This window comes from Caretta caretta, chromosome 1 (assembly GCF_965140235.1).
Source record: "Caretta caretta isolate rCarCar2 chromosome 1, rCarCar1.hap1, whole genome shotgun sequence".
Taxonomy (NCBI): domain Eukaryota; kingdom Metazoa; phylum Chordata; order Testudines; family Cheloniidae; genus Caretta; species Caretta caretta.
Window position 1 is genome coordinate 28547705 of NC_134206.1, and position 27214 is coordinate 28574918.

The window sequence follows — 27214 nt, forward strand, 5'->3', positions numbered from 1 at the left end:
ATACAGTGAGAATGTTTTTATACACACAGACCATGAAAAAAAATGGGTGTTTTATCACTACAAAAGGTTTTCTCTCCCCTCACCCCACTCTCCTGCTGGTAATAGCTTATCTAAAGTGATCACTCTCCTTACAATGTGTATGATAATCAAGGTGGGCCATTTCCAGCACAAATCCAGGGTTTAACAAGAACGTCTGAGGAACGGGGGGGGGGAGGGAATAAACAAGGGGAAATAGGTTACTTTTTATAATGACTCAACCACTCCCAGTCTCTATTCAAGCCTAAGTTAATTGTATCCAGTTTGCAAATTAATTCCAATTCAGCAGTCTCTCGTTGGAGTCTGTTTCTGAAGTTTTTCTGTTGTAATATCGCAACTTTCATGTCTAATCGAGTGACCAGAGAGATTGAAGTGTTCTCTGACTGGTTTATGAATGTTATAATTCTTGACATCTGATTTGTGTCCATTTATTCTTTTACGTAGAGACTGTCCAGTTTGACCAATGTACATGGCAAAGGGGCATTGCTGGCACATTACAACAGAAAAACTTCAGAAACAGACTCCAACGAGAGACTGCTGAATTGGAATTAATTTGCAAATTGGATACAATTAACTTAGGCTTGAATAGAGACTGGGAGTGGTTGAGTCATTATAAAAAGTAACCTATTTCCCCTTGTTTATTACCCCCCCCCACTGTTCCTCAGACGTTCTTGTTAAACCCTGGATTTGTGCTGGAAATGGCCCACCTTGATTATCATACACATTGTAAGGAGAGTGATCACTTTAGATAAGCTATTACCAGCAGGAGAGTGGGGTGAGGGGAGAGAAAACCTTTTGTAGTGATAAACACCCATTTTTTCATGGTCTGTGTGTATAAAAACATCCTCACTGTATTTTCCACTTTATGCATCCGATGAAGTGAGCTGTAGCTCACGAAAGCTTATGCTCAAATAAATTGGTTAGTCTCTAAGGTGCCACAAGTACTCCTTTTCTTTTTGCGAATACAGACTAACATGGCTGTTACTCTGAAACCTGTCATTGTTGAAAATAAGACTCCTGCAACAGCACTGGCCACCAATCTAGGAGTTCTTCTATAACTTAAATTTTCCACAGTAAATACCCTGACTGCTCATTCTACTCCAATAATAAATATACAAATATGCCCAAATAGAATTCCATCTGTAGCAGGCATAATAATAAAATCCCTCCAACCCCCCTAAATGCCTGGAAGAAGAGAGGGACTGAGCAACAAAAACTGGGCTTTGGCAGATCAAAAGGAGAGCGAATTCCAAAATCCAAGGCCCCTCATGGAGAACACCATGTCAGCAGCTCCTTCTCTTATACTCAAGGAGCTAAAGCTCAAATGTCTTTGCCGATTTCAAATGCAGCAGGAGGACATTTGAAGGGGGATTTGATAGCTGCTTTCCACTACCTGAAAGGGGATGGATCTATACTGTTCTCAAGTGGTAGCAGATGACAGAACAAAGAGTAATGGTCTCAAGTTGCAGTGTGGGAGGTTTAGGTAGGATATTAGGAACAACTTTTTCACTAGGAGGGTGGTGGTGTTCCAGCGTTGGAACAGATCGCTGTTTCTTCGGTTGAGCAACAGATGAAGTAGTTGGCTTGCATTTAGGGACCATGTTGTACAAAAAATATGTATCTTTAAACATTAGGATCACACTCAGCGCGGCGAGATGCTCACCCTATGAAAGGCATGTGGGAACTGAGACTGACTGAGGGAACAGCAGATTCATGTCTCCCATCTTACGCTCACTCCGGGGCATATGCTCATTGAGTGGAATGGTGGGCAGAATTGCCCACACTATTTACAGGTATCTTGTTATTTTTCTTTTTTTTGGCCGAGCGTGTATAGTTGAATTCACTTAAATTAAATGTGCGTATGATGCGACTCAGCTGTAGAAGGAAAAAGTAATCTTGGCCACAATCACACCCTGAGCATCCAAAAGTCCAGGACCTAGTAATATATATAAATATGCACCTATACTGCAAATGGTGGTTACAATCCTTCAGCGAAAGGTGCCAAATTATTCTTTGCAAACTCTTTGGACTACTTCCCACAAGTCATGTATATTATCTCTGTGTTACCCAGATCAAGTGGCAGCCAGCTAGCATTCATCCAAGTCCCAAGTCAAGACTTGGTTTCTTGAGCAGAGGGTACACAACAACTCCTCCGTAGAAAAATACAGTATTGGCAAATTCCACCAACATTACAGCCAGTATCTCTCTGCTGGCCTTCAACAGCTAGCAAGTTCATCCACAAAGTAATATGAACATCCTACACAAGACATCACCTGTAAACCATGGTGACCTGTGTTGCCTTCCTTCTCAAAGAGGGCATTCAGGGCCACCTCATCGTTAGTGGAACATTATGAAGTCCCACCAAAGCACTGATAAAGCAATCAGTTGGCTAATCAATATTCTCTATCAAAGCTGTCCTCCAAGTTCACTGGTTCCATCAGACTTGGGGAAGACCTTCAAAAACAGGTCCCTGAAGGATAGGTCTATACTAACTTCAAACCAAAAGGACAATGGTCACTCAACAAATCCGTAATATCCACCTGTCCAACTTCCAAATCCAAGCCAAACACAAGATCCAGAGCGTGCGCTCAGTTTTACTAGTGGTGCCAACCAAGATCTTATTACTGCAGTAATGCCCAAAAGTTACCCCCCTGTCGAGAACCTCATTGTGCTAGGCTCTGTGCAAAAATATAGTCAACTATATCCACGTCCCACAGAAGTTATAATCTAAAAATCTGAGCTGATCTAGAAGAATCAACATCTACAGACACCATGGACTAAATCAGTGGTCTCCAAACTTTTTGGCTCACGCATCCCCATGGTGAAGACCAGAAGACCTGCTGCAGGTGCGCCACCGGAGGGGAACATGCAGAGCTGCTGCTGAAGAAAAAAAACAGCGGCGTGCCGTCCAGCGGCGCTCCTGCTGCCGCACACTCCCTGCAATCATCTTGTGCACCCCAGTTTGGAGACCACTGGACTAAATCAACCTCACTTACTTCAGCACCACTATAGCTGAGTAATCGGATAAGCCCAAACAGGTCTTTTCCATTGGAAAACACTACAACAGCACTAGTCCAATCCTATCCCCCTTCTGGCACTCATACACAATGTGAATACGCTCATCAGATCTAGTCTTGTAATGGGAAATCTACTTTTGAGGTAAGATGTAAAAACTCCAGCTGTATCCCTTTCACCTCCTGCTGAACCATTTATCCACCTGGAAACAACAGTGAACCTGTAGTGTCTTCCAATCAGATCTGTTATACATGCAAAGTCAAGTGCCTCATTCTGTACTGAGCCATGAATTGTATTAATTCTACTAGTCACCAACCTTGTGTGAAAAGGCATTAAGCAAAGAAGCCACTGAGACACAAACACAGAACCCCACAATGCCATTTTTACATTTACTTTTCAAAGTAGAGCTGCTTATTAAGCAGACAAGTGAAAAGTTCTTCAACCCAAAGTGATCAAGCTTACAGTAGCTATTTTGTACTTTCAAAAGACTAATAAGGTAAAGATTTTTAAATAAATTATGTGCTCAATTAAATCAAACAATCCTGCCCAGAAGAACAGTAACATAATTCAAAATAGTTAACAGCTTTTTAAGTGTGTTTACTAATCATGAAGCATAATGTTTTCAACTTAATTCAAGTGCCGCTGTATACACACCTGTCAATGGAATTAAATTACTTATAAAGCACTAATGTACAACATTAGCAGTCCATTAGATCAGCACAGCATGTTCTTACGGAAACCACATCTTCATTAGTGACCATTAGAGATTCATTATTAGGACAAAACTGTCAACAACTATTAACCAGTTATTAAAAATTCTAGGCATAGTAGGATTTTCACTGTGACAAGTGGTTGTTATTTTAATGGAAGGAACACTCTGATATCCCTGTCTATGTGTCTTTTTTGTAACTTAAGGTTTTGCCTAGAGGGATTCTCTATGTTTTGAATCTAATTACCCTGTAAGGTATCTACCATTCTGATTTTACAGACGCGATTCCTTTACTTCTATTAAAAGTCTTCTTGTAAGAAAACTGAATGCTTTTTCATTGTTCTAAGATCCAAGGGTTTGGGTCTGTGGTCACCTATGCAAATTGGTGAGGATTTTTACCAAACCTTCCCCAGGAAGTGGGGTGCAAGGGTTGGGAGGATTTTGGGGGAAAGACGTGTCCAAACTACATTTCCCAGTAAAACCAGTTAAAGTTTGGTGGTGGCAGTGGAAATTCCAAGGGCAAAGGGTAAAATTAATTTGTACGTTGAGGAAGTTTTCACCTAAGCTGGTAAAAGTAAGCTTAGGAGGTTTTCATGCAGGTCCCCACATCTGTACCCTAGAGTTCAGAGTGGGGAAGGAACCAGAACAAGAGGCTGCTCGGCAGCTCTCCAACACCACTTTCTACAAGCCATTACCCTCTGATCCCACTGAGAGTTACCAAAAGCAACTACAGCATTTGCTCAAGAAACTCCCTGAAAAAGCACAAGATCAAATCTGCACAGACACACCCCTGAAACCCCGACCTGGGATATTCTATCTACTACCCAAGATCCATAAACCTAGAAATCCAGGGTGCCCCATCATCTCAGGCATTGGCACCCTGACAGCAGGATTGTCTGGCTATGTAGACTCCCTCCTCAGGCCCTATGCTACTAGCACTCCCAGCTACCTTCGAGACACCACTGAGTTCCTGAGGAATCTACAATCCATAGGTGATCTTCCTGATAACACCATCCTGGCTACTATGGATGTAGAAGCCTCTACACCAACATTCCACACAAAGATGGACTACAAGCCGTCAAGAACAGTATCCCTGATAATGTCACGGCTAACCTGGCGGCTGAACTTTGTGACTTTGTCCTTATCCATAACTATTTTACATTTGGGGACAATGTATACCTTCAAATCAGCAGCACTGCTATGGGTTACCCGCATGGCCCCACAGTATGCCAACATTTTTATGGCTGACTTAGAACAACGCTTCCTCAGCTCTTGTCCTCTAACGCCCCTACTCTACTTGTGCTATATTGATGACATCTTCATCATCTGGACCCATGGAAAAGAAGCTCTTGAGGAATTCCACCATGATTTCAACAATTTCCATCCCACCATCAACCTCAGCCTGGTCCAGTCCACACAAGAGATCCACTTCCTGGACACTACAGTGCTAATAAACGATGGTCACATAAACACCACCCTATACCGGAAACCTACTGACAGCTATTCCTACCTACATGCCTCCAGCTTTCACCCTGACCATACCACATGATCCATTGTCTACAGCCAAGCTCTGCGATACAACCGCATTTGCTCCAACCCCTCAGACAGAGACAAACACCTACAAGATCTCTATCAAGCATTCTTACAACTACAATACCCACCTGCAGAAGTGAAGAAACAGATTGATAGAGCCAGAAGAGTTCCCAGAAGTCACCTACTACAGGACAGGCCTAACAAAGAAAATAACAGAACGCCACTAGCTGTCACCTTCAACCCCCAACTAAAATCCCTCCAACGCATTATCAAGGATCTACAACCTATCCTGAAGGATGACCCAACACTCTCACAAATCTTGGGAGACAGGCCAGTCCTTGCCTACAGACAGCCCCTCAACCTGAAGCGAATACTCACCAGCAACCACATACCACACAACAGAACCACTAACCCAGGAACCTATCCTTGCAACAAAGCCCGTTGCCAACTGTGCCTACATATCTATTCAGGGGACACCATCACAGGGCCTAATCACATCAGCCACACTATCAGAGGCTCATTCACCTGCACATCTACCAATGTGATATATGCCATCATGTGCCAGCAATGCCCCTCTGCCATGTACATTGGTCAAACTGGACACTCTCTACGTAAAAGAATAAATGGACACAAATCAGATGTCAAGAATTATAACATTCATAAACCAGTCAGAGAACACTTCAATCTCTCTGGTCACGCGATTACAGACATGAAAGTTGCGATATTACAACAAAAAAACGTCAAATCCAGACTCTAGCGAGAGAGTGCTGAATTGGAATTCATTTGCAAATTGGATACAATTAACTTAGGCTTGAATAGAGACTGAGAGTGGTTGAGTCATTATAAAAAGTAACCTATTTCCCCTTGTTTATTCCCTCCCCCCCACTGTTCCTCAGACGTTCTTGTTAAACCATGGATTTGTGCTGGAAATGGCCCACCTTGATTATCATACACATTGTAAGGAGAGTGATCACACACCCATTTTTTCATGATTTGTGTGTATAAAAACAAACATCTTCTGTATTTTCCACAGTATGCATCTGACGAAGTGAGCTGTAGCTCACGAAAGCTTATGCTCAAATAAATTGGTTAGTCTCTAAGGTGCCACAAGTATTCCTTTTCTTTTTGCGAATACAGACTAACACGGCTGTTACTCTGAAACCTGTCACTCTGATAGAAGACACCTGGTAATGGATCAAGGCAAATAGATCACACTATTCCACATCAAGCACTCTCATTCTTACTAAAACCAAAAAGAGAAACATGGCACCATTTCAGACTGGGATTTTAGGCAAAGATTTAGCTATTGGGTTTTCAGAGATGTCAAATATACCTCAGCAAATTTTTCCTACAACTTTTAGATGAACATGTACTAAGGAAATGGATGTAGCCAGGAAGGGAAGAGAGAAAAAGCTCTGATAGCCTCCACGTGTGCACTGACTTATAAAGAGTTAGGGAAGTTTGTATGTGGATAATAAAGCTATTTCCTACCCCAGTGGTACTCAGATGTTCTGAAGTCAGGACAAATCCCTTGTCAAATGGGTAAATGTGTTGACATGTCTCAAGGAAAGAAATCACTGAAAAACCCAACTCTCCAAAGTTTTCACAGCCCCTATGGATGCTTTTAAAATCATATAAGTACTGCTACTCTACCTCTTAATTTGTTCACTTTTTGAGAACCCAACTGTGATGCAATTTCATGCACAGTATTAAACACACAGTTCAGAAAGGTCCTCTGAGGCCTTTAAGTCACTTTCTGTAAACTGTTGAGAAAGGGTGTTCCTCTGAACACCAACAAACAAAGAACACATACTCCTGCAAAAATTGTATGGATTTGGAAGGGTCCTTGCAGATTTCTATTGTTAGAGTCTTGGTCCTTGACTAAGGTTCTAGGTGCTATAGTAAAGAAAATAGTAATACTGTCTCTGTTAATTACATATTTTACACAGATAGTGAACCCCTATATTAGTTTTAAAAGTTAAATAAAATTCCCATGTTACTTTTAACTGACAAATTCTGTTTTTACCATTTTTCTCTTTTTGTTCACGATGTCTGAAAAAGTGTATAATGTCCTTTGGATTAGCTGTCCTTTCCATGAACCTCTGACTGAAACGATGAATACTGAATGGTTCAAAACCTCCACTGTAATCAACCTAAAATGAGAACGTCAATATATGAAATTTGGGATAGAGGCAAGGAAACCAAGCACTTCAAATAGTCTAAGATGCATCAGTTTCTTTCTCGCTCTCTTTTATTTTTATTTTTTTAAATAAAAGTCTGAACAATGAGCCAGGTCAGGTGCTAATGTTAACACCATACACTTAATTACCAATCCAGTCTCTCACGCCTATGTCTGGGAGTGCGGCAAAGGTAGCATGTATGCCTCTGTAAAGAACATCATCACATTCCTTAATAACTGATAACGCTTTCTATCCCACCAACCAATAAAGGAAGAGCTGTGACATGCACTGATGGGAATCCCATACAATTGCCTGCTGGAAAGTATTGATCATGCCAAAAAGGCTCAGGGTACATGTACGGTGAGGATGGGATTTAAAACAAACAAAATTTAAATTGTGTATGAGCAGATAAATTATTAAAAATAAAACTTGTAAAGAAATGTAGCATAAAGCAATCAAATCAACAAGAGTTTTAGAATAAAGCAACTAAGTCTTACTCGTAATCTTATGAGAGGTTTTTCTGGCTGGCGTGGATTTCCCAGACGCTCTCTTTCTGCGTTATCCAGCAGTGTTTCAACCTGAGTAGCACAAGCAGTAAGGGGGTAAATATAGAAGTTACTCTTCAGCAACTGTTACTTTCTCTGGTTGTAGCTACTTGGACTTTTCCAGCCATTGTCTAAAACTAAATGTGTTAGGGAGAAAAAAGTGTCAAATTAATAAAGAGCTTATGCACATATGCATAACAGATGGCAGAATTTGGCCAAAAATGTGTGAAACACAAATACTCAATCTCAACACAAAAAGACTGCGGTATTAGAATTAAGTTTCCTGTTAGTAGCTAACAAGTCTCCTCAAGTTTTCATTAGGTAGTTCAGTGTCATATCAAATATTATAAAGTTCTATACTATGTGAATACTTCAGTATTAGATACAATTGTGATCCTTCATTCGACTGGCGATTCTAAGGAAGGGAGGGGGTGGCCAGTATTGAGAGACAGAGTAATGAAGAGACTTTCCCCAGGCATCAGCATGTCAGTGGCATATATGGGGAGAAAATGAAGGTGTTCCAATTTCCAGTCCTACGCTAATCACAAGATCACGTTCCCTTCCTACAGTTCAAGTACAAAGCAGTTACCTTTTCCATACAGAATACTTGTACCGCTTGTGTTACTTTTGGATTGTCTGGATTAAAAATATCTGGATGATCAGCAAGAACAATGTCCTCTATGTAGAAACTTCGTACGGTTTCAAGAGGAATCTTCTCCATATTCATTTTTTTGCCTTTAATGTGAAGTAAACCAATGTGCCTGGAATTAGATAAATAGTTTTTCAAATGAGGACAGACAAGTCACAGAATTCAGATCAAAACTTTGGTTAATGTCTCCTTCATTCTTACATTAACCCCACTGAAAATCCTTAAAGCAGTAAGAATGTGCTCAGAGCAGTACTTCAGGTCCTGCCTTCAGGACATTACACCTGTAAAGGCCAGATTACACCTAGTCATTACATGAGAGTGTGTGTACGTGTGGAAGTAGACAGGATGCAAGGAGCCCCTTCGTTTTTCCAGGCTAACTCCACCTAAGTGAACAGAGTTGAACCTACATACAAAGCTGAATTTAGCTTAAAGAAGCCAAGGCTACATTATCATAAAATACTGATTTTAACCTTTTGGCTGATTATATTATGTAATAAATTGTCAGACAGAACTACACTATATCCCAATACATTCCCTCATATTTAAATACATTTATCTTCTGGGTAGGAGATGTACTGCTCAACACAGCATGCAAGAAAAATGTTAGAACAAAGCTCAAGAAAACACACACTTTTTTATAGCTTCCCCTGGTGACAGAGAAGTAACCACTGAACTTCCGGGCTGAGACACATAGAAAAGTTGCTGTTCATTTCGGGTTGGAGCTATTTTACATTCATGTTCGTGACCCCAAATAACAAGGTCAATAAAGTCATCTAAAAACTGCTCTGGAATGTAATTGGTGGCTCCATGCTTACTCCTGTTTCAAAGAAAAGGAAGAGAATTAGAATAAAGTACAGTTTTGGCTGTTTTGTGGGAGCAGGGGTAGGGGGAGAGAACAGTGGTAAAGCACTAAATTTAAATAATAACCAATATTACAATTAAATTTGGTTTGCACTTTTACAACATTTGGCAATGCCTATATTTCATATGCACATGGACAATAAATACTCCTCCTTTACAATGTCCATGCACAGATAAGAGTTATTATCCAAATGCTGAGTTAAGAGAAATACTATTTCTCTTGGTTTTTAATAGAGGTTATTTTTCCTAACAAGTAAGAAGGTACTAAAAAACTCAAATATCATTTCTGTTCTAACATTAAGCTTATTTACTTCTGTTTTCTCCCTCCCCCAAGCTGTGGCTTTGATGTGGGCTCTTTCTCCTTTCACTTGGCTTGCATGCTCTTCACTTTTCCTCCACACAAACCTCTTTCCCATCTCTCAAACCTTTTTGTTACAGCCGCTGTCTAAAGAAAAAAAATTCGTCCACTTCTCTCTTTTTAGAGTTAGTCCTAAATCCTTAATCCTCATTTCCCACTCCCCTTTACCTTTTTTCCTCTAAAATGGGGACCCAAAATTGACTCCTTCTATCCAGTTATTGCTGCTCCTTCAGCCAGCTGGATGGGGTCAATAATAAGCACTATCTGATGGTGCTCTCTCTACAACGTTCCCAGACTTTTGCCTCCCCATCTTTTTCCTGGAAGTATCTGTAACACATTTACATACTCTTTCCTGATCAGACACAGACCAAAACTGATGAGAATGTTGTGATTTTCACTCTTTGCCTGCTATCATTTCTGGGAAATAACAGCTGCGGAACAGTACAGGCATGTACAATACTCTTGCCAAGGTAGATTTTTAAAATGTTGGAAAATGCAAAGGAAAACATGGGACTTGCAAACCCAACTCACTTACAGTTCTTGTGCCTTTCTCTACTATAATCAATCAGTGGCTGAGCTGTTATTCCAGTTATAACATGCAAATTTATAGACTCATATTTCTCCTCACACACATTGAAGTAATACAGAGTAGACAATTTACAGTTGTTTTGTGACAAACTGCACCCTCTCCAGAAACCTAATTGCTGAGGCAGTGCTGTTTTCAACCTCCTTATTCTGTAATCAGATCAGCTGGACAGGGTTGTTACAGCAAGAACTGACATATTCCACTTTCTTGATGCACCTAATATCCAACAGTCTTAAGGCTAGTCTACACTGGCAGCATTTTAACGTGGCTCGTGTAATCGCGGCAGAGTGCTGGAAGAGAGCTCTCCCAGCATTCTTAAAAACCACCTCGAGGGGCGTAGCTCCCAGCGCTGGTGCATTGTCTACACTGGCATTTTACAGCGCTGAAACTTGCTGCGCTCGGGGCGGAGGGGGTAGAGGGGGGCTCACACCCCCGAGCGAGAAAGTTGCAGTGCTGTAAATTGCCAGTGTTGACAAGCCCCAAGGTAGCAGGTGTCAGGTCATGAACCTAATTTTCCTACATAGCATTTTGAATATTTTTGTTGCACAAAACTGTACATCTACTTTGAAAAAAAAAAAAAATCACAATCCAGTCAATATTGTTACCTGTTCTGATGAATTACAAACAAATTAAACCAATTATCCTCATCTTCCTTTGGTCTCAGCATGGTTACCTGCTTATTGACAAACATTCGATATAGCCTCTCATCTGGTATAGATCCTGGAATGTGCATGGCAAAATGTAAATCAGTGTTACTGTACAATAAATTACGTTTTTAATCAGCAAAAGCATGGAAGGTGAAGTTGTGTGGCAAGATTACACCTTATCTTTTGATTGTTAAAGAACCTTGAGGCACTAACACAGATTTGATCAAGGTGATTTTATTATTTATTATACTCTGTCTGTAAAACGGAGACTCAAACTTGAATTTTTTTTTTTTAAAAAAGGACTAAAGTTAAAATTAATTCCAGCAGGTATTACATTTGCCCTTGAGTCCCCCTGCCAATTATCAGGTTTTACAATGAAGTTTATTCTTTTTATATATATATCTATCAGGGCTGTCCATTAATCGCAGTTAACTCATGCGATTAATTGTGATTAATCTTTTTAATTGAGCTAATCGCTCTGTTAAACAATAGAATACTAACTGAAATTTATTAAATATTTTTGGATGTTTTTCTACATTTTCAAATATATTGATTTCTATTACAACACAGATGACAAAGTGTACAGTGCTCACTTTATATTATTTTTATTATAGATATTTGCACTGTAAAAATGATAAAATAGTATTTTTCAATTCACCTCATACAAGTACTGTACTACAATCTCTTTATTGTGAAAGTGCAACTTAAAAAAAAACAAACACATTTGTTTGTTACAATATAAAACTTCAGAGCCTTCCAAGTCCACTCAGTCCTACTTCTTGTTCAGCCAATCGCTAAGACAAACAAGTTTGTTTACATTTATACAGGAGATAATTCTGCCCTCTTCTTATTTACGTCACCTAAAAATGAGAACAGGCGTTCTCATGGCACTTTTGTAGCTGGCATTGCAAGGTATTTACATGCCAGATATGCTAAACATTCATATGTCCCTTCACGCTTTGGTCACCATTCCAGAGGACATGCTTCCATGCTCATGATGCTCGTTAAAAAAAAAAAAAAAAAAAAAAAGAGAAAAAAAAGTGGTTTTGTGACTGAATTCTTTGGGGAAGAATTGTATGTCTCCTCTTCTGTTTTACCTGCATTCTGCCATATATTTCATGTTACAGCAGTCTCGGATGATGACCCAGCACATTTTCGTTTTACGAACACTTTCACTGCAGATTTCACAAAACGCAAAGAAGCTACCAATGTGAGATTTCTAAGGATAGATACAGCACTCGACCCAAGATTTAAGAATCTGAAGTGCCTTCCAAAATCCAAGAGGGACGAGGTGCAGAAAATGCTTTCAGATGTCTGAAAAGAGCAACACTCTAATGTGGAAACTACAGAACCTGAACCACCAAAATAGAAAATAAACCCTTTGCTGGTGGCATCTGACTCAGATAACGAAAATGAACATGAGTTGGTCCGCTCTGCTTTGGATTGTTATCGAGCAGAACCCAACATCAGTATGGACGCATGTCCTCTGGAATGGTGGTTGAAGCATGAGGGACATATGACTCTTTAGCGCAACTGACACATAAATATCTTGTGATGCTGGCTACAACAGTGCCATGCGAACACCTGTTCTCACTTTCAAGTGACATTGTAAACAAGACGTGGGCAGCATTATCTCCTGCAAATTGTAACAAAACTTGTTTGTCTGAGTGATTGGCTGAAGTAGGACTGAGTGGACTTTTAGGTTCTAAAGTTTTCCACTGTTTTATTTTTGAATGCAGTTATTTTTTGTACATAATTCTACATTTGTAAGTTCAACTTTCATTACAAAGAGACTATACTAATGTATTTGTATTAAGTGAATTGAAAAATACTATTTCTTTTGTTTTTTACACTGCAAATATTTGTAATAAAAAATAAATATAAAGTGAGCACTGTACACTTTGTATACTGTGTTGTATTTACATCAATATATTTGAAAATGTAGAAAACATCCACAAATATTTAAGTAAATGGTATTCTATTATTGTTTAATTGCACAATGAATCTTTTTCATTGTGCGACAGCCCTGTTATATATATATATATATATATATATATATATATATATATATATATACACACACACACACGTTTCTCTCTCCCTTTTGGTTGTATGTGAAAAGGCTAAACAAAAATTGACTACGTACAGGGAAGTAGTGAAGTAGACTCAAAAAATTGCTCTGTTTGCAAAAAAATGGCCATCTGTGAAACCAACCTATTTTCTTCATGCGTTTGATCCTGAAAGGTGCAGTGTTCTCAATGTCAAATCCAGCCAGGGGTGAGTAACCTCCGTTCCTATTGACTTAAATAGGTGCTGGAGGCACTCAGCACCTAGCAGAATCAAGCCCTAAAATAATTTATTTTGGTAAAGCTTTTGTGTTTTTCATTTGACGTGTGTATTTTAAAGATTATGCCTTACATCACAGAAACAATAAATCCACATACTAGAATTTGAGGGCTGCTTGGAATTTACTCCCGGGAGAATTCTTCCCCCCAAAATTAAAAACTCTGCACACAATATTTTAAAATTCTGAAAATTTTATTTGTCAAAATAACACTACATAATCATGCCAGTTTCAATTATTTTGCTAATTTATTTCAAAATACCTGTCAGCAAGTATGTCTGTATTGTTACAGAGACACACAAAAATACAAGAGTAACAGAATTGAAAGAAACCCCTATGACAACCCAGTTCCTGTTTCTCTGCCCCCTCCCTACCCCCTGCAGAGCCCAGCCGGGGGCCAAACACCCACAACCCCTCCTCCCCAGAGCCCAGGTGCAGGGTCCCCCTTGCCCAGACACCCGCTCCCTCCCCGCTAGAGCCCAGCTGTGGGGCCCCCTAGCCCTGACACCCACCCCCCTACTCCTCAGAAACCCAGGGATACAGACGGAGAAACAGCCTGATGCTAGCTTGTGTGGAATTTCCTGCACTCCGCCGTCTTCTTCCCTCAGGGCATGCTGGGAACTGCAGCTGCCAGGAACCCTCTAGCTCCCTCCCCCTCCCCCGGGCAGTGTCTTCTATGTGCAAGCTCAGCTCCGCTGGGTCCAGTGGCCCCTAGTGGCAGCCAGCAGCACTGCAGCCTATTTCTGTGGATAAAGGACATTCTGCGCAAAAAACATTAAATTCTGCATTGCACAGTGGTGCAGAATTCCCCCAGGAGTAGGCACTGCCCATTTTCAAAAGTTTTCTGAGACATATGCATGTACTTTTGGGGGGGAAAGCACAAAATAATTTTTGCCTCTAAATCTCCTCCACAAAAACCAAGGAAGGCACTTCAATAAAATCCTTAAAAGTAATCATCATTTCTATGAGGAACTCAAGTACTTCTTCACCAAGGAAGAAGAGTTGCTGTTTTTTTTCTTTTAATTTGCACATAAGAAAAATATTATTGCTAATCTACAACACTTTTGGCAAATACATCTACTTAAAAGGTACATTTTTTGTTAACACTTTTATATGTTGTGTGAGATATGAACTATTAGTTTCACTAGATTTCACTTATTAAATACCTCTCTATATAAAGGCCCTGATCTGCAGTGAAATCTACTTATAATTAGGGCCTTATTTTACCAGCAACACTTAATAATCAAATTTCCATTTCCCACTATCATAACTTGAAAAAAAAAATCAACTCTTATAATATTAAACAAGAGGTACAAGAGGCAGGATGTGCAAAAAAAAATTTAAAATACCAACATGTTATGGATACGACACAATGGCTCATAGTGTAATACAATTATTTTTGAAAAATGTGAGGAAAACTACTGTCTAAACAAAAACCCAGAAAATAAAGAGAGAGCACTACATGAGAGGAAGGAAAAAGGAAAGGGTCCTACAAATTGAGGCAGAAGTCGATCACAAAACACCTCTGAAAGAGAAAAACTTTCAGGTGTTTCTCAAGTGGTAAGGAATTGACTGAGACAGATGCTATTTATGCATCAACTTAGGTGGACAGGACAAAAAAGGCCTCTGTGCCAAAAACACTATTTCAGACAAGCACAGCAAGTACTATTAAAAAATCCCGAACAACGTTGAGTTGTCAGGATAAAAAAGGGGAGGAATGGGTTTCATTCAACAGCAAGAGATTCCACTGTAATAAACAAGTATATCCTACATACCACCATATCAAACTTGCTGACCCCTAACACAATAGAAGAATCCCTAAAAGATAGCTACTGTCAAGAGCACAGATACTAACCTCAACAGGACTGACAGGAAGTCATAAAAGTATAGATGAAATATGCACCATTAAGAGTTTTATAAACTAAGACAAACTAAAAATCAATTTTGCCTCTTTACAAGCAGCCTCTGAAAAGAATGTAGGGTGAGATAAAGTGATCATGGCTGCTCCACTCAGTGAGTAAACATGCTGTACTGTGAACAAACTAGAAGCCAATGATAAAAGCTGTTAAGAGAGAATTTCAAAAAAATGGAACCTCATCTCAGGATAAGAGAAACAGCATGTGCACACATGCTTTTGAGCTATGTCTAACACAGGGGTGGGGTAAACTTTTTGGCCCGAGGGCCACATCGGGGTTGTGAAACTGTACAGAGGGCTGGGTAGAGAAGGCTGTGCCTCCCCAAACAGTCTGGCCCCCGCGCCCTCACACTGCCTGCCCTCTGACTCCCCCCACCCCAACCTCCAATCCATCCAACCCCCCCAGCTCCTTGTCCCCGGGACCCCCACCCCTAACTGCCTCCCTGAGACCCCACCCCATCCAACCCCCCCTGCTCCCTGTTCCTTGACTGCCCCGATCCCTATCCACACACACACCCCCTCCCCCCCCGGACCTCCACTCCCAACCCTCCCTGTTCCCTGACTGCCCCACCCCCCGCCCCAAACCTCCACCCCATCCAATTGCCCGCTGCTCCCCGACTGCCCTCTGGGTCCCTGCCCCCTTACCATGTTGCTCAGAGCAGCAGGAGCTCGCAACCCTGCCGCCCGGCCAGAGCCAGCTGCGCTCCCCAGTAGGAGTGGCAAGCCAGAGCGCTGCCCACATGGCGGCAAGAAAGGAGGGACAGCAGGGGAGGGGCCAGGGGCTAACCTCCCTGGCTGGGAGCTCAGGGGCCAGGCAGGATGGTCCCGCGGGACAGATGTGGCCCGCGGGCCATAGTTTGCCCATCTATGTCTAATACCTTTTCCCAGAAATATTGATTCTAAGATTCTTTACCTGGCTCACTACTTCTATATGAAGAAAGAATATAAACCTCAGTAAGAAAGGAAGTAGCGTTCTGTGATATAAAGAAGGGTCTACACATGCTTCTGAAATATCTAGCTGAACAGAAAGAAAGCTTACCTAATCCATATAGAGCAATTTTTGTGCTTCCCTTGTGGAGTAAAATGGGACTAATGTCTATCTTCTCTACAGATGATGAGCGTCCAAAATGATTCAGCAATCCTGCACTGCTTAAAATATCCAATGCACACAATGCATCTGCCTATTGTAAATATTAAGGAACAGAAAAATAATGAATTTGTACTTAAATTCAACTTTTAAATTTGTTCAACAATGCAAGACAAATAGTAATAGTTTATTAAGTATTATAAAAAGGAAGTCTGAATGAGATCTGGCTTGGCTAAATTGATTGCTCAGTATGAACTGCCAAGTAACATTTTTGCTGTTATTAAATAGCTCATTTTTTTTGTAGGCTGTGAATAATAGTAATAATCATGTATTACAGATCCACCATGTCAAATGCATAATGAAAACGTTTATGAACAGTAGTTTGAGAGCATGAGCCTTCTGCACTTTTTTAAACTTTAATAACTTAGCTGTTTTTTTAATTTTAAGCAACAATTAAAAATATTTGACCAACATTGTGATGGCTTCCTTCATACAGACCAGAAGAACTAACTAAAGCTGTAAATCATTTTAAAAGATACAGCTAACAAATAATCTAAATGCATGGAAAAGGACTGAAATTAAAACTCATGATATTAAAGACATTTTCTTACATAAAAGAATGTTGAACTTTTCTACGCCTAATGTTTTGAAAACCCTTTCAATGTGTCTTACTTATTGCCCCCAAAAATGCCTTCATCCCATCTCTAGTTCTAGAAATCCCTAAAATAAGGTATTAGATAGGCAGATCATATGGTCCCATATCCTCTCCTCCCACCCCCCTAATAACTGAATGTAAAGCCTAACAAGTCAGTTTGAGTCTGACATGAGCAAAACAAAGGACTCTGGAAAATGCTCCCAGTTAATTAAAACGGAAACTTAAAAGTGAAATGGGGTGATTGATATTAGTAACTTGTTCCCAAAGGAAAAAAAATACTTGTATTTGTACAATGTTATAATTTTTGTCATCATTATAATAATTACCCCTGTGGGATCATCATGATTGCCATGAATACTAAAAACTGGAATAGAAATGTTGAGATTCCCATCCTGGTAGTTCACCCATGGAAATCTGAATAGGAAAAAAGTTTACATTTGTTTACAAGCTATTTGCATACTCAACATTCATGACACAATTTTTCTTATCAAAACAACAATTTAACTTATACAGAAACTTTAACTGCATATTAAAGCATTTTATGAACATTAATAAAGAAGCAATGAGCAACACTCTGAAGCAGGTGATTATTAAATGAGGTTTCACTTTATCTAAATGAAATGGGACTAAGAGAGGAAGGGCAGTGGTTAAAGGCACCAGTTTAGGACTTAGGAGACCTGAGTTCAGGTTCCTGCTCCACCATAGACTTCCTGGGTGATGCTGACAAGTCACTTAGGCCCAGATCCTCAAAAGGTATTTAGGTCCTTAACTTCCACTGAAATCACAGAGCTTAAATGCCTTTGAGGATCTGGGCCTTTGTGCCAGTTTCCTACCTGTGAAATGGGAATAATAGCACTGCTTTACCTCGCAAGAGTGTTGTGAGGATAAATACATTAATAACTGTGAGGTGCTCAAATTCTGCAGATGGAGGCCATAGATATAGCTTAGACAGACAGTGCGCAGGAGTGTAGGGGAGGAAAGGCATTACATTAATTTGGATAAACAAGACTTTGGATACAGATGGGAGTTTGCATTGTACTGCATCACTGTGTTCACCTGGTACACACTTTGTTATATTTAAGGTTGAAAAATTATTTCACACGTTCTCCTTTAAAAAAACAAAACCCACTCCTTTCCTTTTCAACATTCATGCCTTGTCTCTGTCCAAAGCTGAATTTTGTTTTCAGTTTAATTTATGATGTTAGAATCTTTCCGTCCTAAAAGCTCAAAAGCCTAGCTAGAATTATGGGGGCCCAATCCTACAAATACTTAGAGGGAATAATTTCAGTTCATACAAGCAGTGCTACTGTATTCAATGACTATTCAAATGAGTATACTAACATCATGTTTCCAATACTGGGCTTACATATATCAGAATTTATATGACACGCAATACACCTAGAAAAGTCATCCAAAGATGGTGACAAAGTTTATAAAAATATTTAACGAGTTTAAAATTTTCTCAGAAGACAGACTGAGGAATTGATCCTGCAAGCTGCTCCACACAGTGGACTACTGAAAGTGCACAGAAATCCACTGACTTGCAGAGGTCTGCCTATAAGCCATTTACAGGATCAGACTCTTAAATCTACTGCAGTGGCAGTTTACTGTACCTAACCAGCAAATTGCACAACATACTGTAGTTATTTCATCACAGTAAAATATACTTACTTGCTAAAACCAAAATTGACTGACTGGTCACTCAAAATTTCAAATTGTACAGGATGATCACCCATGCAATATTTTCTTAATAATTCAACGCAGGTGTGTAATGTTTTTCTGGAAGGTTTATTTTCATGGAAAAGATCCCCACCTAATAAAATAAAATCCACCTGCACAAATCAAGAGCTTTGTTATAGTCAAATGGTATTCTGTATTATCTTAAAAACAATTCCCTACATGCTCTTATAAAACATTAATTTTATGTTGAAGTGTATGGAATTTCTTACCAGGCCTTCAATGTTAATACCATATTTTTAGATTGTAAAACAAGTAAAACCTAAAATGCTTATAGTTAAATTAATCTAACCTTAATATTTCAGTGTCTAACAATGATTCAGAAAAACTAAAAGACAAGTTTAATTTACAAAACCCAAAACCACAACAACAACAAAAGCATACAACACTTTGCAAAGCAGCATCTCAGAATTCTTAAAATCAATGACAAGGAAGGAGCCAAAAACAGGAGTTCCACCCCAGTTTTTTTAAACTGAATTTACTAAAGTAAATGTTTAAGTATTTCACAGAGGAGAAGCTGGAAATTTATTGTCTCTAGCCCTAGGAAATCATTATTAATTCACTTTGCATTAATTTGACAAGGATGCCCAACCAATCTGAATTTCTGAATTCATGTTAAATGAATGGATATTCAACAACAACAAAAAAACACTCAGCCAGGATTACAAATATACCATTGGATCTGTTTATGAATTATTATGCTCATAAGAATAGAGGGTAATGTTTTCAAAAGTGCTTAAGTGACCTGGAAGCCTAACTCCCATTTTAAGAGGCACCAAAGCCTAAATTCCATTGACATTTAATCCTGCAATTAGCGCCTCTGCAAGCAACCACCACTGAAACCAATGTGGGTCTGTCTTCATGGAGCTCATTCTAGTATCAGGAACTCAATTTCCAAAATAAATGGTTCACTCCTACCAGAGTCCCTGAAAAGAAAACTGTCCAGTACTTCCATTATTACATTTAAAGTACCATATTAGCTGCTAAGACCTGAACATCAGCTACATTTCTACTCTCGCTCAAACTCCTCTTTAGATCAAGCAACCTTCTTATAACAACTTCAGAACAAGGGCCGCAATCTTGAAATCTTCAAGGGGTCCACAAGATCCAGATATAGGATTGGGACCAACCTTCCTAATATTTTCCAGAAAGCATCCAAAGTCCGTCTCAGAACCTTACTTTCCAAAAGACGTAAGACTGCTTACTTCTTTTTGTTGAGCATGTCTCAAAATTTCATCAAAAGTTACAAACGTATCATTTCCACGAACAGGATCCTTCTCCAAGTACCCAAGGTGAATGTCAGTAGCAACCAGAATTTTGAAGGTATCTTCTTCACCCCTAAATTGAATTAAAAAAATAAAAATAGAAAACTGTACTATGAATTCAGCTATTTCCACAGCCTTTTGTACAATAAACTGTTTCACCAAAAATCACTGAATGCAGAGTCTGGCACAGAAAACATTGCATTTTGTAGACTTAACAGCACACCATCAACTTAAAAATCAAGTCCGTCTCAAAATGTTTAACCTACTTCTGTTTCAAACACCACCTAAAATTACAGTAAATGAAAGAAGTTATGGACTAGATCCCACAAATGGATCCGTGCAGGGTTGCACCCATGTGGATCCCTCTGAAGGATCTTCTAATCCTAAAGAAAAAAAATTTTAGTCATAAAACCACAAATATTGGCTGAGAGAAACGGGCAGATCAAGTACTTGAAACTATATTTAATTCATTTAAAAAAAAACTGAATAGCTTGCCAGCTGTCTGTTTCCTTTCAAATGGAACAGAAACATATGCAATGCTTGCATAGGGAGTTTATGGGCCTGAAAAGAACAGGAGCTTACCCTGAGTTGATGCGACTCATCTCTGCGCTCACAATGGCTCCAGGTGGATAGGACTCCGCACTCAGCAGTTCTGGACAGAGCCTGATGGGTCAGTACAGGGCAGACAATTCAGTTCTAGCTTAGAATACCCAGAACAGTGTCTAAATGACATGAATACAAATGGTTTACAATTAAGCGCATAATAAACTGAGCTCGTGCCACCTACCCAGTTTTGCACTGATAGCTGTGCTGCTACTTTTTTTAAAATACAGAGAAGTCACATGTATTTAAGAAAATGACACTTTTTTGGTTACTGATTTCATTGCTGCACAATGTAATCAAGTATTGACACGGGGCAAAACCGAACCGCTGTTCCTGCCCCTTGCACAGCAGAATGGCATTGCGAAGGTCCACAGCACGGAAGCTGCCGTCTGGCGGCCCCCCGTTCCACCCCGCCACGTGACGCAAGCGGGCGGCTCTCCCGCCGGCCCGGCAGGCCCAAGCTGCACAGGCGCCGCGGGCTGCCCGGGGCCCGGCCGGCACCAGCGCCCCGGGGAAGCTGCTGTCCCCGCTCTGCCCTCTCTCCGCCCCGCCTCGCCGCGCGCTCCTCACCCGCCAGCTCTACCGCGTCAGCAGCCCGGGCCGCGCCGCGCCGCGCTTTCAGTTTCCATAGCGCTGAAGGGGCGGGGATAGACGGAGTAGTGTCCTCTCGCGATACCTGCCCACCCGCTCCCGCCTTACCTGTGCCTCCTCGAGACCGGCGCAAGGCAAGGGACGCAATCGGTCAGACTGGAACCAATCACAGGCAGCGTCACGGCCACTTCCGGGAGCAGCTGCGGACCGGAAGTGGTATGCTGGGTTCCATTTGTGTGCTTTCATACGGAGCGGGAGTGCGACTGAGGTGGGTGCTACTGTCGCCAGCCGGCTCCGCCCGCGGAGAACGTGAAGCTGGGCAGGTATTTTTTGTCCCTGGAGCCGCTCAGGGCGGGACCCAGTCACAGCTCGGAAGCTCAGCAGCGCCCGGGTGGATCGGTGCCGGTGCCTGGCTGGGTGCCTTCCTTAGCAGGAGCGCCCAGTGCTACCAGAACTCAGTGGCGCAGGTGGTGGAGTAAGTGGCACTCGTTCCCTGGTATCAGTATTGCACCTGCTGCCGCGGGAGACTGCTAGGGGGAGTCTGGAGGTCTTGGCTGTGGGGTGGCACGTGAACCTGAGCTCTTGGCTACTCTAGGTCACTACAGATCTCATGGCAATGTGAATGCCACGAGAAGTATTGTGAATCTCAGACCTGGCTAGAGTCCAGCTCAGGTTGCCAGTCACCTGAGACGTGTTTTGCATCCTCAGAACAAGCTGGGATGAGGAACAAGAGTAAGTTGTTTGGGGAAGTGGTATTAAAACAGTTACCCTGCTGAGTACAATGCTAACTAGCTCGTCTGCTGTGCACCAGCTGCATCCTGGGAGCAGGAGCCAGAAGGGACAGGTGGGCTCAGGGAATAGGCAGAGGAAATGGACAAAAGGAAGCTGGCAACAGTGGACAGGAGGCTGATGGTGGCTTCCATCCCTTCTCTTTGAATTTTAAAGATGGATAAATTTCAGAGTAACAGCCATGTTAGTCTGTATTCGCAAAAAGAAAAGGAGTACTTGTGGCACCTTAGAGACTAACCAATTTATTTGGCTCACGAAAGCTTATGCTCAAAAAAATTGGTTAGTCTCTAAGGTGCCACAAGTGCTCCTTTTCTTTTTTTAAAGATGGATAAACTCATTTTTGGGTGGGGGCAGGATGGATTAAATTGAGAGCATGCTTTTGAGGATTGCACGCTCAGACAGTTCCTACAGTTTCACTGACAGAGAAAAATCCTGTCTAGCTGAGTATAGGATTGCCTTTCTGCCCCAGTCATGGGTTTCTCTCCTAGTAGTGGTGCTTTACGGAGGTGCTCTCCTTCTTTCTCACCTCATCTGCACCCTGAAGCTATCCCAGGCTTTTGGATGAAATGTATACATAAGTCATTATTGTTACAACTCAAAAGTAAAACAGAAGCAAAAATGAATGTTGAAAATAGACATAAAATTTCTAAACACTGTTAACCATTTGGCTGCTGTAGGGTATTCCAAACACATTATGCAGAATGCACATTCAGTGCTGCTCCATATACTTTTGCAGATGTCATAATTACTGCGTACAAGCACTCTATTTCTGTGGGGGGTTGATAGCAAATATGTTAACTGCAACTAACACAGTTCCTGTTTACAAAGCCAGTTTGGTAAATGTACATAAAACTGGAATTCTTAAAATTGATTCTTGAAAATTTTCACAGTGTTGCTGCTGTTAGCACACCCCTTGTTTTAGCTTTTGTTGATGATTTATGTCTGTGTGTTTGGCAGGAGGTAATGATGAATGACTCAGAAAAGAGGCAAGACAGCGCAAGAAGAAAAATATTTAACTCTGTACATTTGACATTTACAGATGCTAACTAAAAATGAATGAAAGCAGAAAATCAAATGAGAAAAGTGCTGACAATAGAGAAGATGACAGAGAGGAGTTACTGGAATTTACTGAGAACTTTAACCAACTTGAATTGTTGGAAACACACAGACATCTAATTCCTATAGGAACTCAGAGTCTTTGGTCAGGAGAGTCTGATGAGGAAGATGAAGAGGAGGAAAAAAGTGAGGAGTGGTACCAAATGCAAGAAAAAAAAATGGAGAACAATCCAGAAAAACTGCTGCTTTGGGCAGCTGAAAAAAATCGGGTAAGAAGGAGGTTTATCCACTATATTTTTTTTTTGACTATATTACCTTAAATTGGTATCTACGCAGATTATGCTTAAAAAACAAAAATCTAGCCATAATTGTTATACTTTTGTAAAGCATACTGGGAGCCCAGCTAATTGGACATTTGGGGCCAGGTCCTGCAAGTTAATTCACAGGGGTGGCCTTCCTTTCAAGTCAGCAAGACTCCAAATAAGTTCAGGTGTCTCTCCATGCAGCTCAGCTTGTAGGATCAAGGCCTTGATTTGTACCAAGAGCTCAAATACTAACACTAATCTGAAAATATTGTTAACTGAAAGAGCATTCTGGGTATTTTAATACAAATTATGAGCCCAGCAGGTACACTCTTAATCCTAACGTATTGCTTTAATACATGTCATATTAAAACAAAGTACATTAATTTTGAATGGTGAAATGAGGTCCATCTCTTGCAAATGATCTGTTCGCCCTGTGTCAACTGAAGCTGGCTAACTACTTCCAATAAATTGGAGAATAATTTTTTGAGGGATTTTGTCATTGTGTGTGTGTGTGCATTAACAAACAGTATTCTACCAACTGTAAAGTTGGTTAAATACAGCCAGAAGTAACTTTGTGCATATAGTTATCGTGTGGCAGAGTTCTACAGATTATGATTGTGGCCAAGAGTTTAGTAGGATTCAATGAAAGATTGATTTGAATCCAGCTATAGAGATAAGACTATCAAGAGCTCTCTGTAGAGGATAACTTTTTAAAATAAGGAATCTAAAATCTTGTGCTTTAGGGCATAAACTAAGCACTACATGAAGGGAGTTAGGATAACCTGGGGCAAGTTATTCCATAATTGGAAACGGGGTTGCTTGAAGTCAGTGGGACTGAAGCAAATACCTTTAAGCACGTGCTTTCCTGAACTAGGGCCAGAAACAGGATTCTGTACTAAGTAGACTACTGGTCTGATCCAGTGGGACAGTTCCTGTTTATCCATAAGATTAAAACAAACCAAAAAATTCTTGTCTCAAACATGGTTCTCCCCCACCCCAGTCAAAACTATGCTATATATATATATATATATACAGAAGATGAACTGTGTTTTGACTGAAGGGGAAGATAGTTACTTGTGACAGAAACATTCCCGTTAAGTGGTACTTTATCCTATATGCACTAAAATCCACAGACTATAAATTGACCTTATTTAATTACACTTGTTACATAAACTGCTGTCTAAAAGTACAGAGTTTGTGTGTGTGTATGCATGCACCAGCGTGTTCATGTCTGGTCTCCAAAAGAAATGGCACCAGTAAAATAACTGGTGGTATTTTAAAATTGTTTGTGTACAAGCTTCTTCCTGAGACCAATATTATAAACTTCCTTTGACTGCATGCCAGGCTGGCTCTAGATTGTAGAAATTAAAGCAGTGCATCTCATGGGGTGAGGGTTATATTAAGCTGTCTGTCTTTCTTACATAGCTTAGTACAGTGCACAAGCTCCTTTCTCAAAAGCTAGCTCCCGTTAATGTCCAAGACGAAGATCAGTACACTCCCCTCCATCGAGCTGCCTACAGTGGACATTTAGATGTTGTGCGTGAATTGATTGACCAAGGTGCAGATGTCCATGCAGTGACAGTGGATGGCTGGACGCCTCTACATAGTGCATGTAAGTGGAACAATACAAAGGTGGCTTCGTTTTTACTTCAGCATGGTGCAGATATCAACGCTCAGACAAATGGATTGCTGACACCATTGCATCTTGCTGCAGGAAACAGAGGAAGTAAAGAAACACTTGAATTGCTGCTGATGAATCGTTACCTGAAACCAAACCTAAAAAATAACTTGGATGAAACTGCATTTGATATTGCTAGAAGAACTGACATATATCACTACCTGTTTGAAATTGTAGAAAATTGCACAAATTCTGTGCCAGATTCTTAAAAATTCTCATTATTTAAACTTTTGAATGTGAATTTCACTTACTTACTCTTTGTAACACGGCATTCTTTAGACTTGCACCTAAAACTAATGGTTTCTCCCCACTTCTCAGAAAAGATTTAATGGGCGATGTTGTAGAAGGGGAGGTCTCATGATTAAGATTTCATTATTTTTGCAAAATAAATGACCATATACTTACTCAGACATATTATCACTTATATACAATGGGACTTGAGGTGTTTGCAGAATAAAGCTTTGGTAAATTTAGTAATTTGCAGTGGGTCTCTGCTTAATCAGCGCAAATTAGCGAGGATCTACTGTAATTAAAGTCCAAAACACTAATCCCAAGTCAAGGAGAGAACTGGAACATTAACCGTTAAGTAAGCTAGCAGGTTATGCACAAATTGGTAGTTACTGTTTGTTTTAAACTTTGAAACACTTGTTTTAACGTCTTAAAAACTGCATGAAAATGCCGACTGAATGTAACTAACTTATACAGGGGACACTCAAAATATAAAGTTACCTTATTTTAAAATAAAATACTTAACACTAAATATTGTTTGTGTTATGGATCTTTGTTGAAGGCCTAATAATCAATGAAATTGTCTGTTCATAGACCAAGAGGATTATTCCTGTCGTGTTAAAAGCAGTTCCAGTTTAGTTTTATTGATACTTTCATATGGAGATGACTGTCATTAAGGGTACTGTTTACACTTTCCTTCAAAATTAGTTAAGGAATAATGTTTAAATGCATCCAAATACACACTTGTCTACAAGTTGAAGCATGTCAAGATAAACAAAACACTGTTGTGTCTGACTTGGTTGGAACATTTTGCAATACACTACTGAAGTCCCTTCTGCATCTGATCCATGCTGAAGTCTTGTACAGTTCATTCTAACACAGGAGTCAGGACACCATTGTAGTTCCATGCATTTCATTTTGTGTTTTTTCTCAGATAGTCTCTCTAACTTTTGGACAGCTCCCTGAGTTTACTTCTATATTTGATCCCCTTTTTAACTGACAAGTGACCAGTATTGTCAAATATCAATATTCGGAGCACTCAAATATCATGAGGCAGGCACAAAAAACATGAGATTGGATTAAAAATCATGTGATTTTAAAAATAATGCATCTTGAGTTCTCACTGTTCTTCTGGCTTTTGAACGTTTTTGGGTGCACTTGAGTGACATTGGCAAGCTTTTCTCTGCAACCATAAGAGCTAGAAACTTACTTTCAGCTTTTAGTTTAAAGTAGATTCTCATGTATTCACATGAGCCAGGAGCTAGAGCTTTAAGACATACACCGAACATGATGAGACTCATAATGAAATCACAAGCATTGGCAACACTGGATAGTCTTTGACTCCAGCATTTTCTCCTTTTGCCAACACCTTCCTCTCCAAACAGCTCAGGCCCAGATCCACAAAGGGAATTGCAGTGCTCAGCTTTGCCTTTTAGGTGCCTAGAAAATCACAGGAACAACACGGCGAGCCACAAAGCCTAAGTTAGGTACCTAAATAGTGAATGGAAAGAGACAGGCTCCCTAGCATGTGATCCACAAAAAGTCAGTGTACTGGCTGGGGAGCCAGGTAAGCTAGCCAATGGGAGACATGGATGAGAGGGGTGTGTCCTAAGCCACACCTCCTCACAGAAATAGGCACATAACTTTGGGCTGCAGGGACACAAGGCCCACAAGTAGGAACCCATTTCCTGCAGTCAGGTGGCTTAGGTGCCTAACTCATGTATTGTGAGAATGAGTAAGGTGCCTGTCTCACTCTACACAAAATGACCAGCGCAGGAGGTTAGTTCAGTGGTTAGAGCATGCACCTGGGATGCAGGAGGGTCATTGGAGGAGAGGGACTGG

The 27214-nt window shown here is 40.4% G+C and overlaps 2 protein-coding genes across 11 annotated transcripts in view; one reads left to right on the top strand and one right to left on the bottom strand.

The window, feature by feature from the left end:
* Nucleotides 1-21443, bottom strand: part of MRE11 (MRE11 double strand break repair nuclease) — a 58465-nt gene extending 37022 nt beyond the window's left edge. For 2 of the 5 annotated variants that reach the window (XM_075126781.1, XM_048843208.2), the window contains exons 1-11: nucleotides 21296-21405; nucleotides 20705-20844; nucleotides 20063-20195; nucleotides 18792-18952; nucleotides 17447-17534; nucleotides 16418-16559; nucleotides 11078-11192; nucleotides 9299-9484; nucleotides 8608-8779; nucleotides 7971-8051; nucleotides 7320-7446 (exon numbers count right to left, since the gene is read on the bottom strand). In XM_075126781.1, the coding sequence (XP_074982882.1) occupies nucleotides 7320-7446; nucleotides 7971-8051; nucleotides 8608-8779; nucleotides 9299-9484; nucleotides 11078-11192; nucleotides 16418-16559; nucleotides 17447-17534; nucleotides 18792-18952; nucleotides 20063-20195; nucleotides 20705-20724 (1225 nt within the window). In that variant the 5' untranslated portion in view covers nucleotides 20725-20844; nucleotides 21296-21405. The other 3 variants (XM_075126779.1, XM_075126776.1, XM_075126777.1) reach the window with 3 other exon arrangements.
* Nucleotides 21373-25904, top strand: ANKRD49 (ankyrin repeat domain 49). 6 transcript variants are annotated; one of them, XM_075126792.1, is made up of 3 exons: nucleotides 21373-21635; nucleotides 23145-23430; nucleotides 24892-25904. In XM_075126792.1, the coding sequence occupies exons 2-3, from the start codon at nucleotides 23158-23160 to the stop codon at nucleotides 25351-25353; spliced, it is 735 nt and encodes a 244-aa protein (XP_074982893.1). In that variant the 5' UTR covers nucleotides 21373-21635; nucleotides 23145-23157; the 3' UTR covers nucleotides 25354-25904. The 6 variants fall into 6 exon arrangements, with proteins under 6 accessions (XP_074982893.1, XP_048699240.1, XP_048699220.1 ...); XM_048843283.2 differs by having other exon boundaries at nucleotides 21373-21584; nucleotides 23063-23430; XM_048843263.2 differs by having other exon boundaries at nucleotides 21374-21639.
* Nucleotides 25905-27214: the final 1310 nt, after the last annotated feature.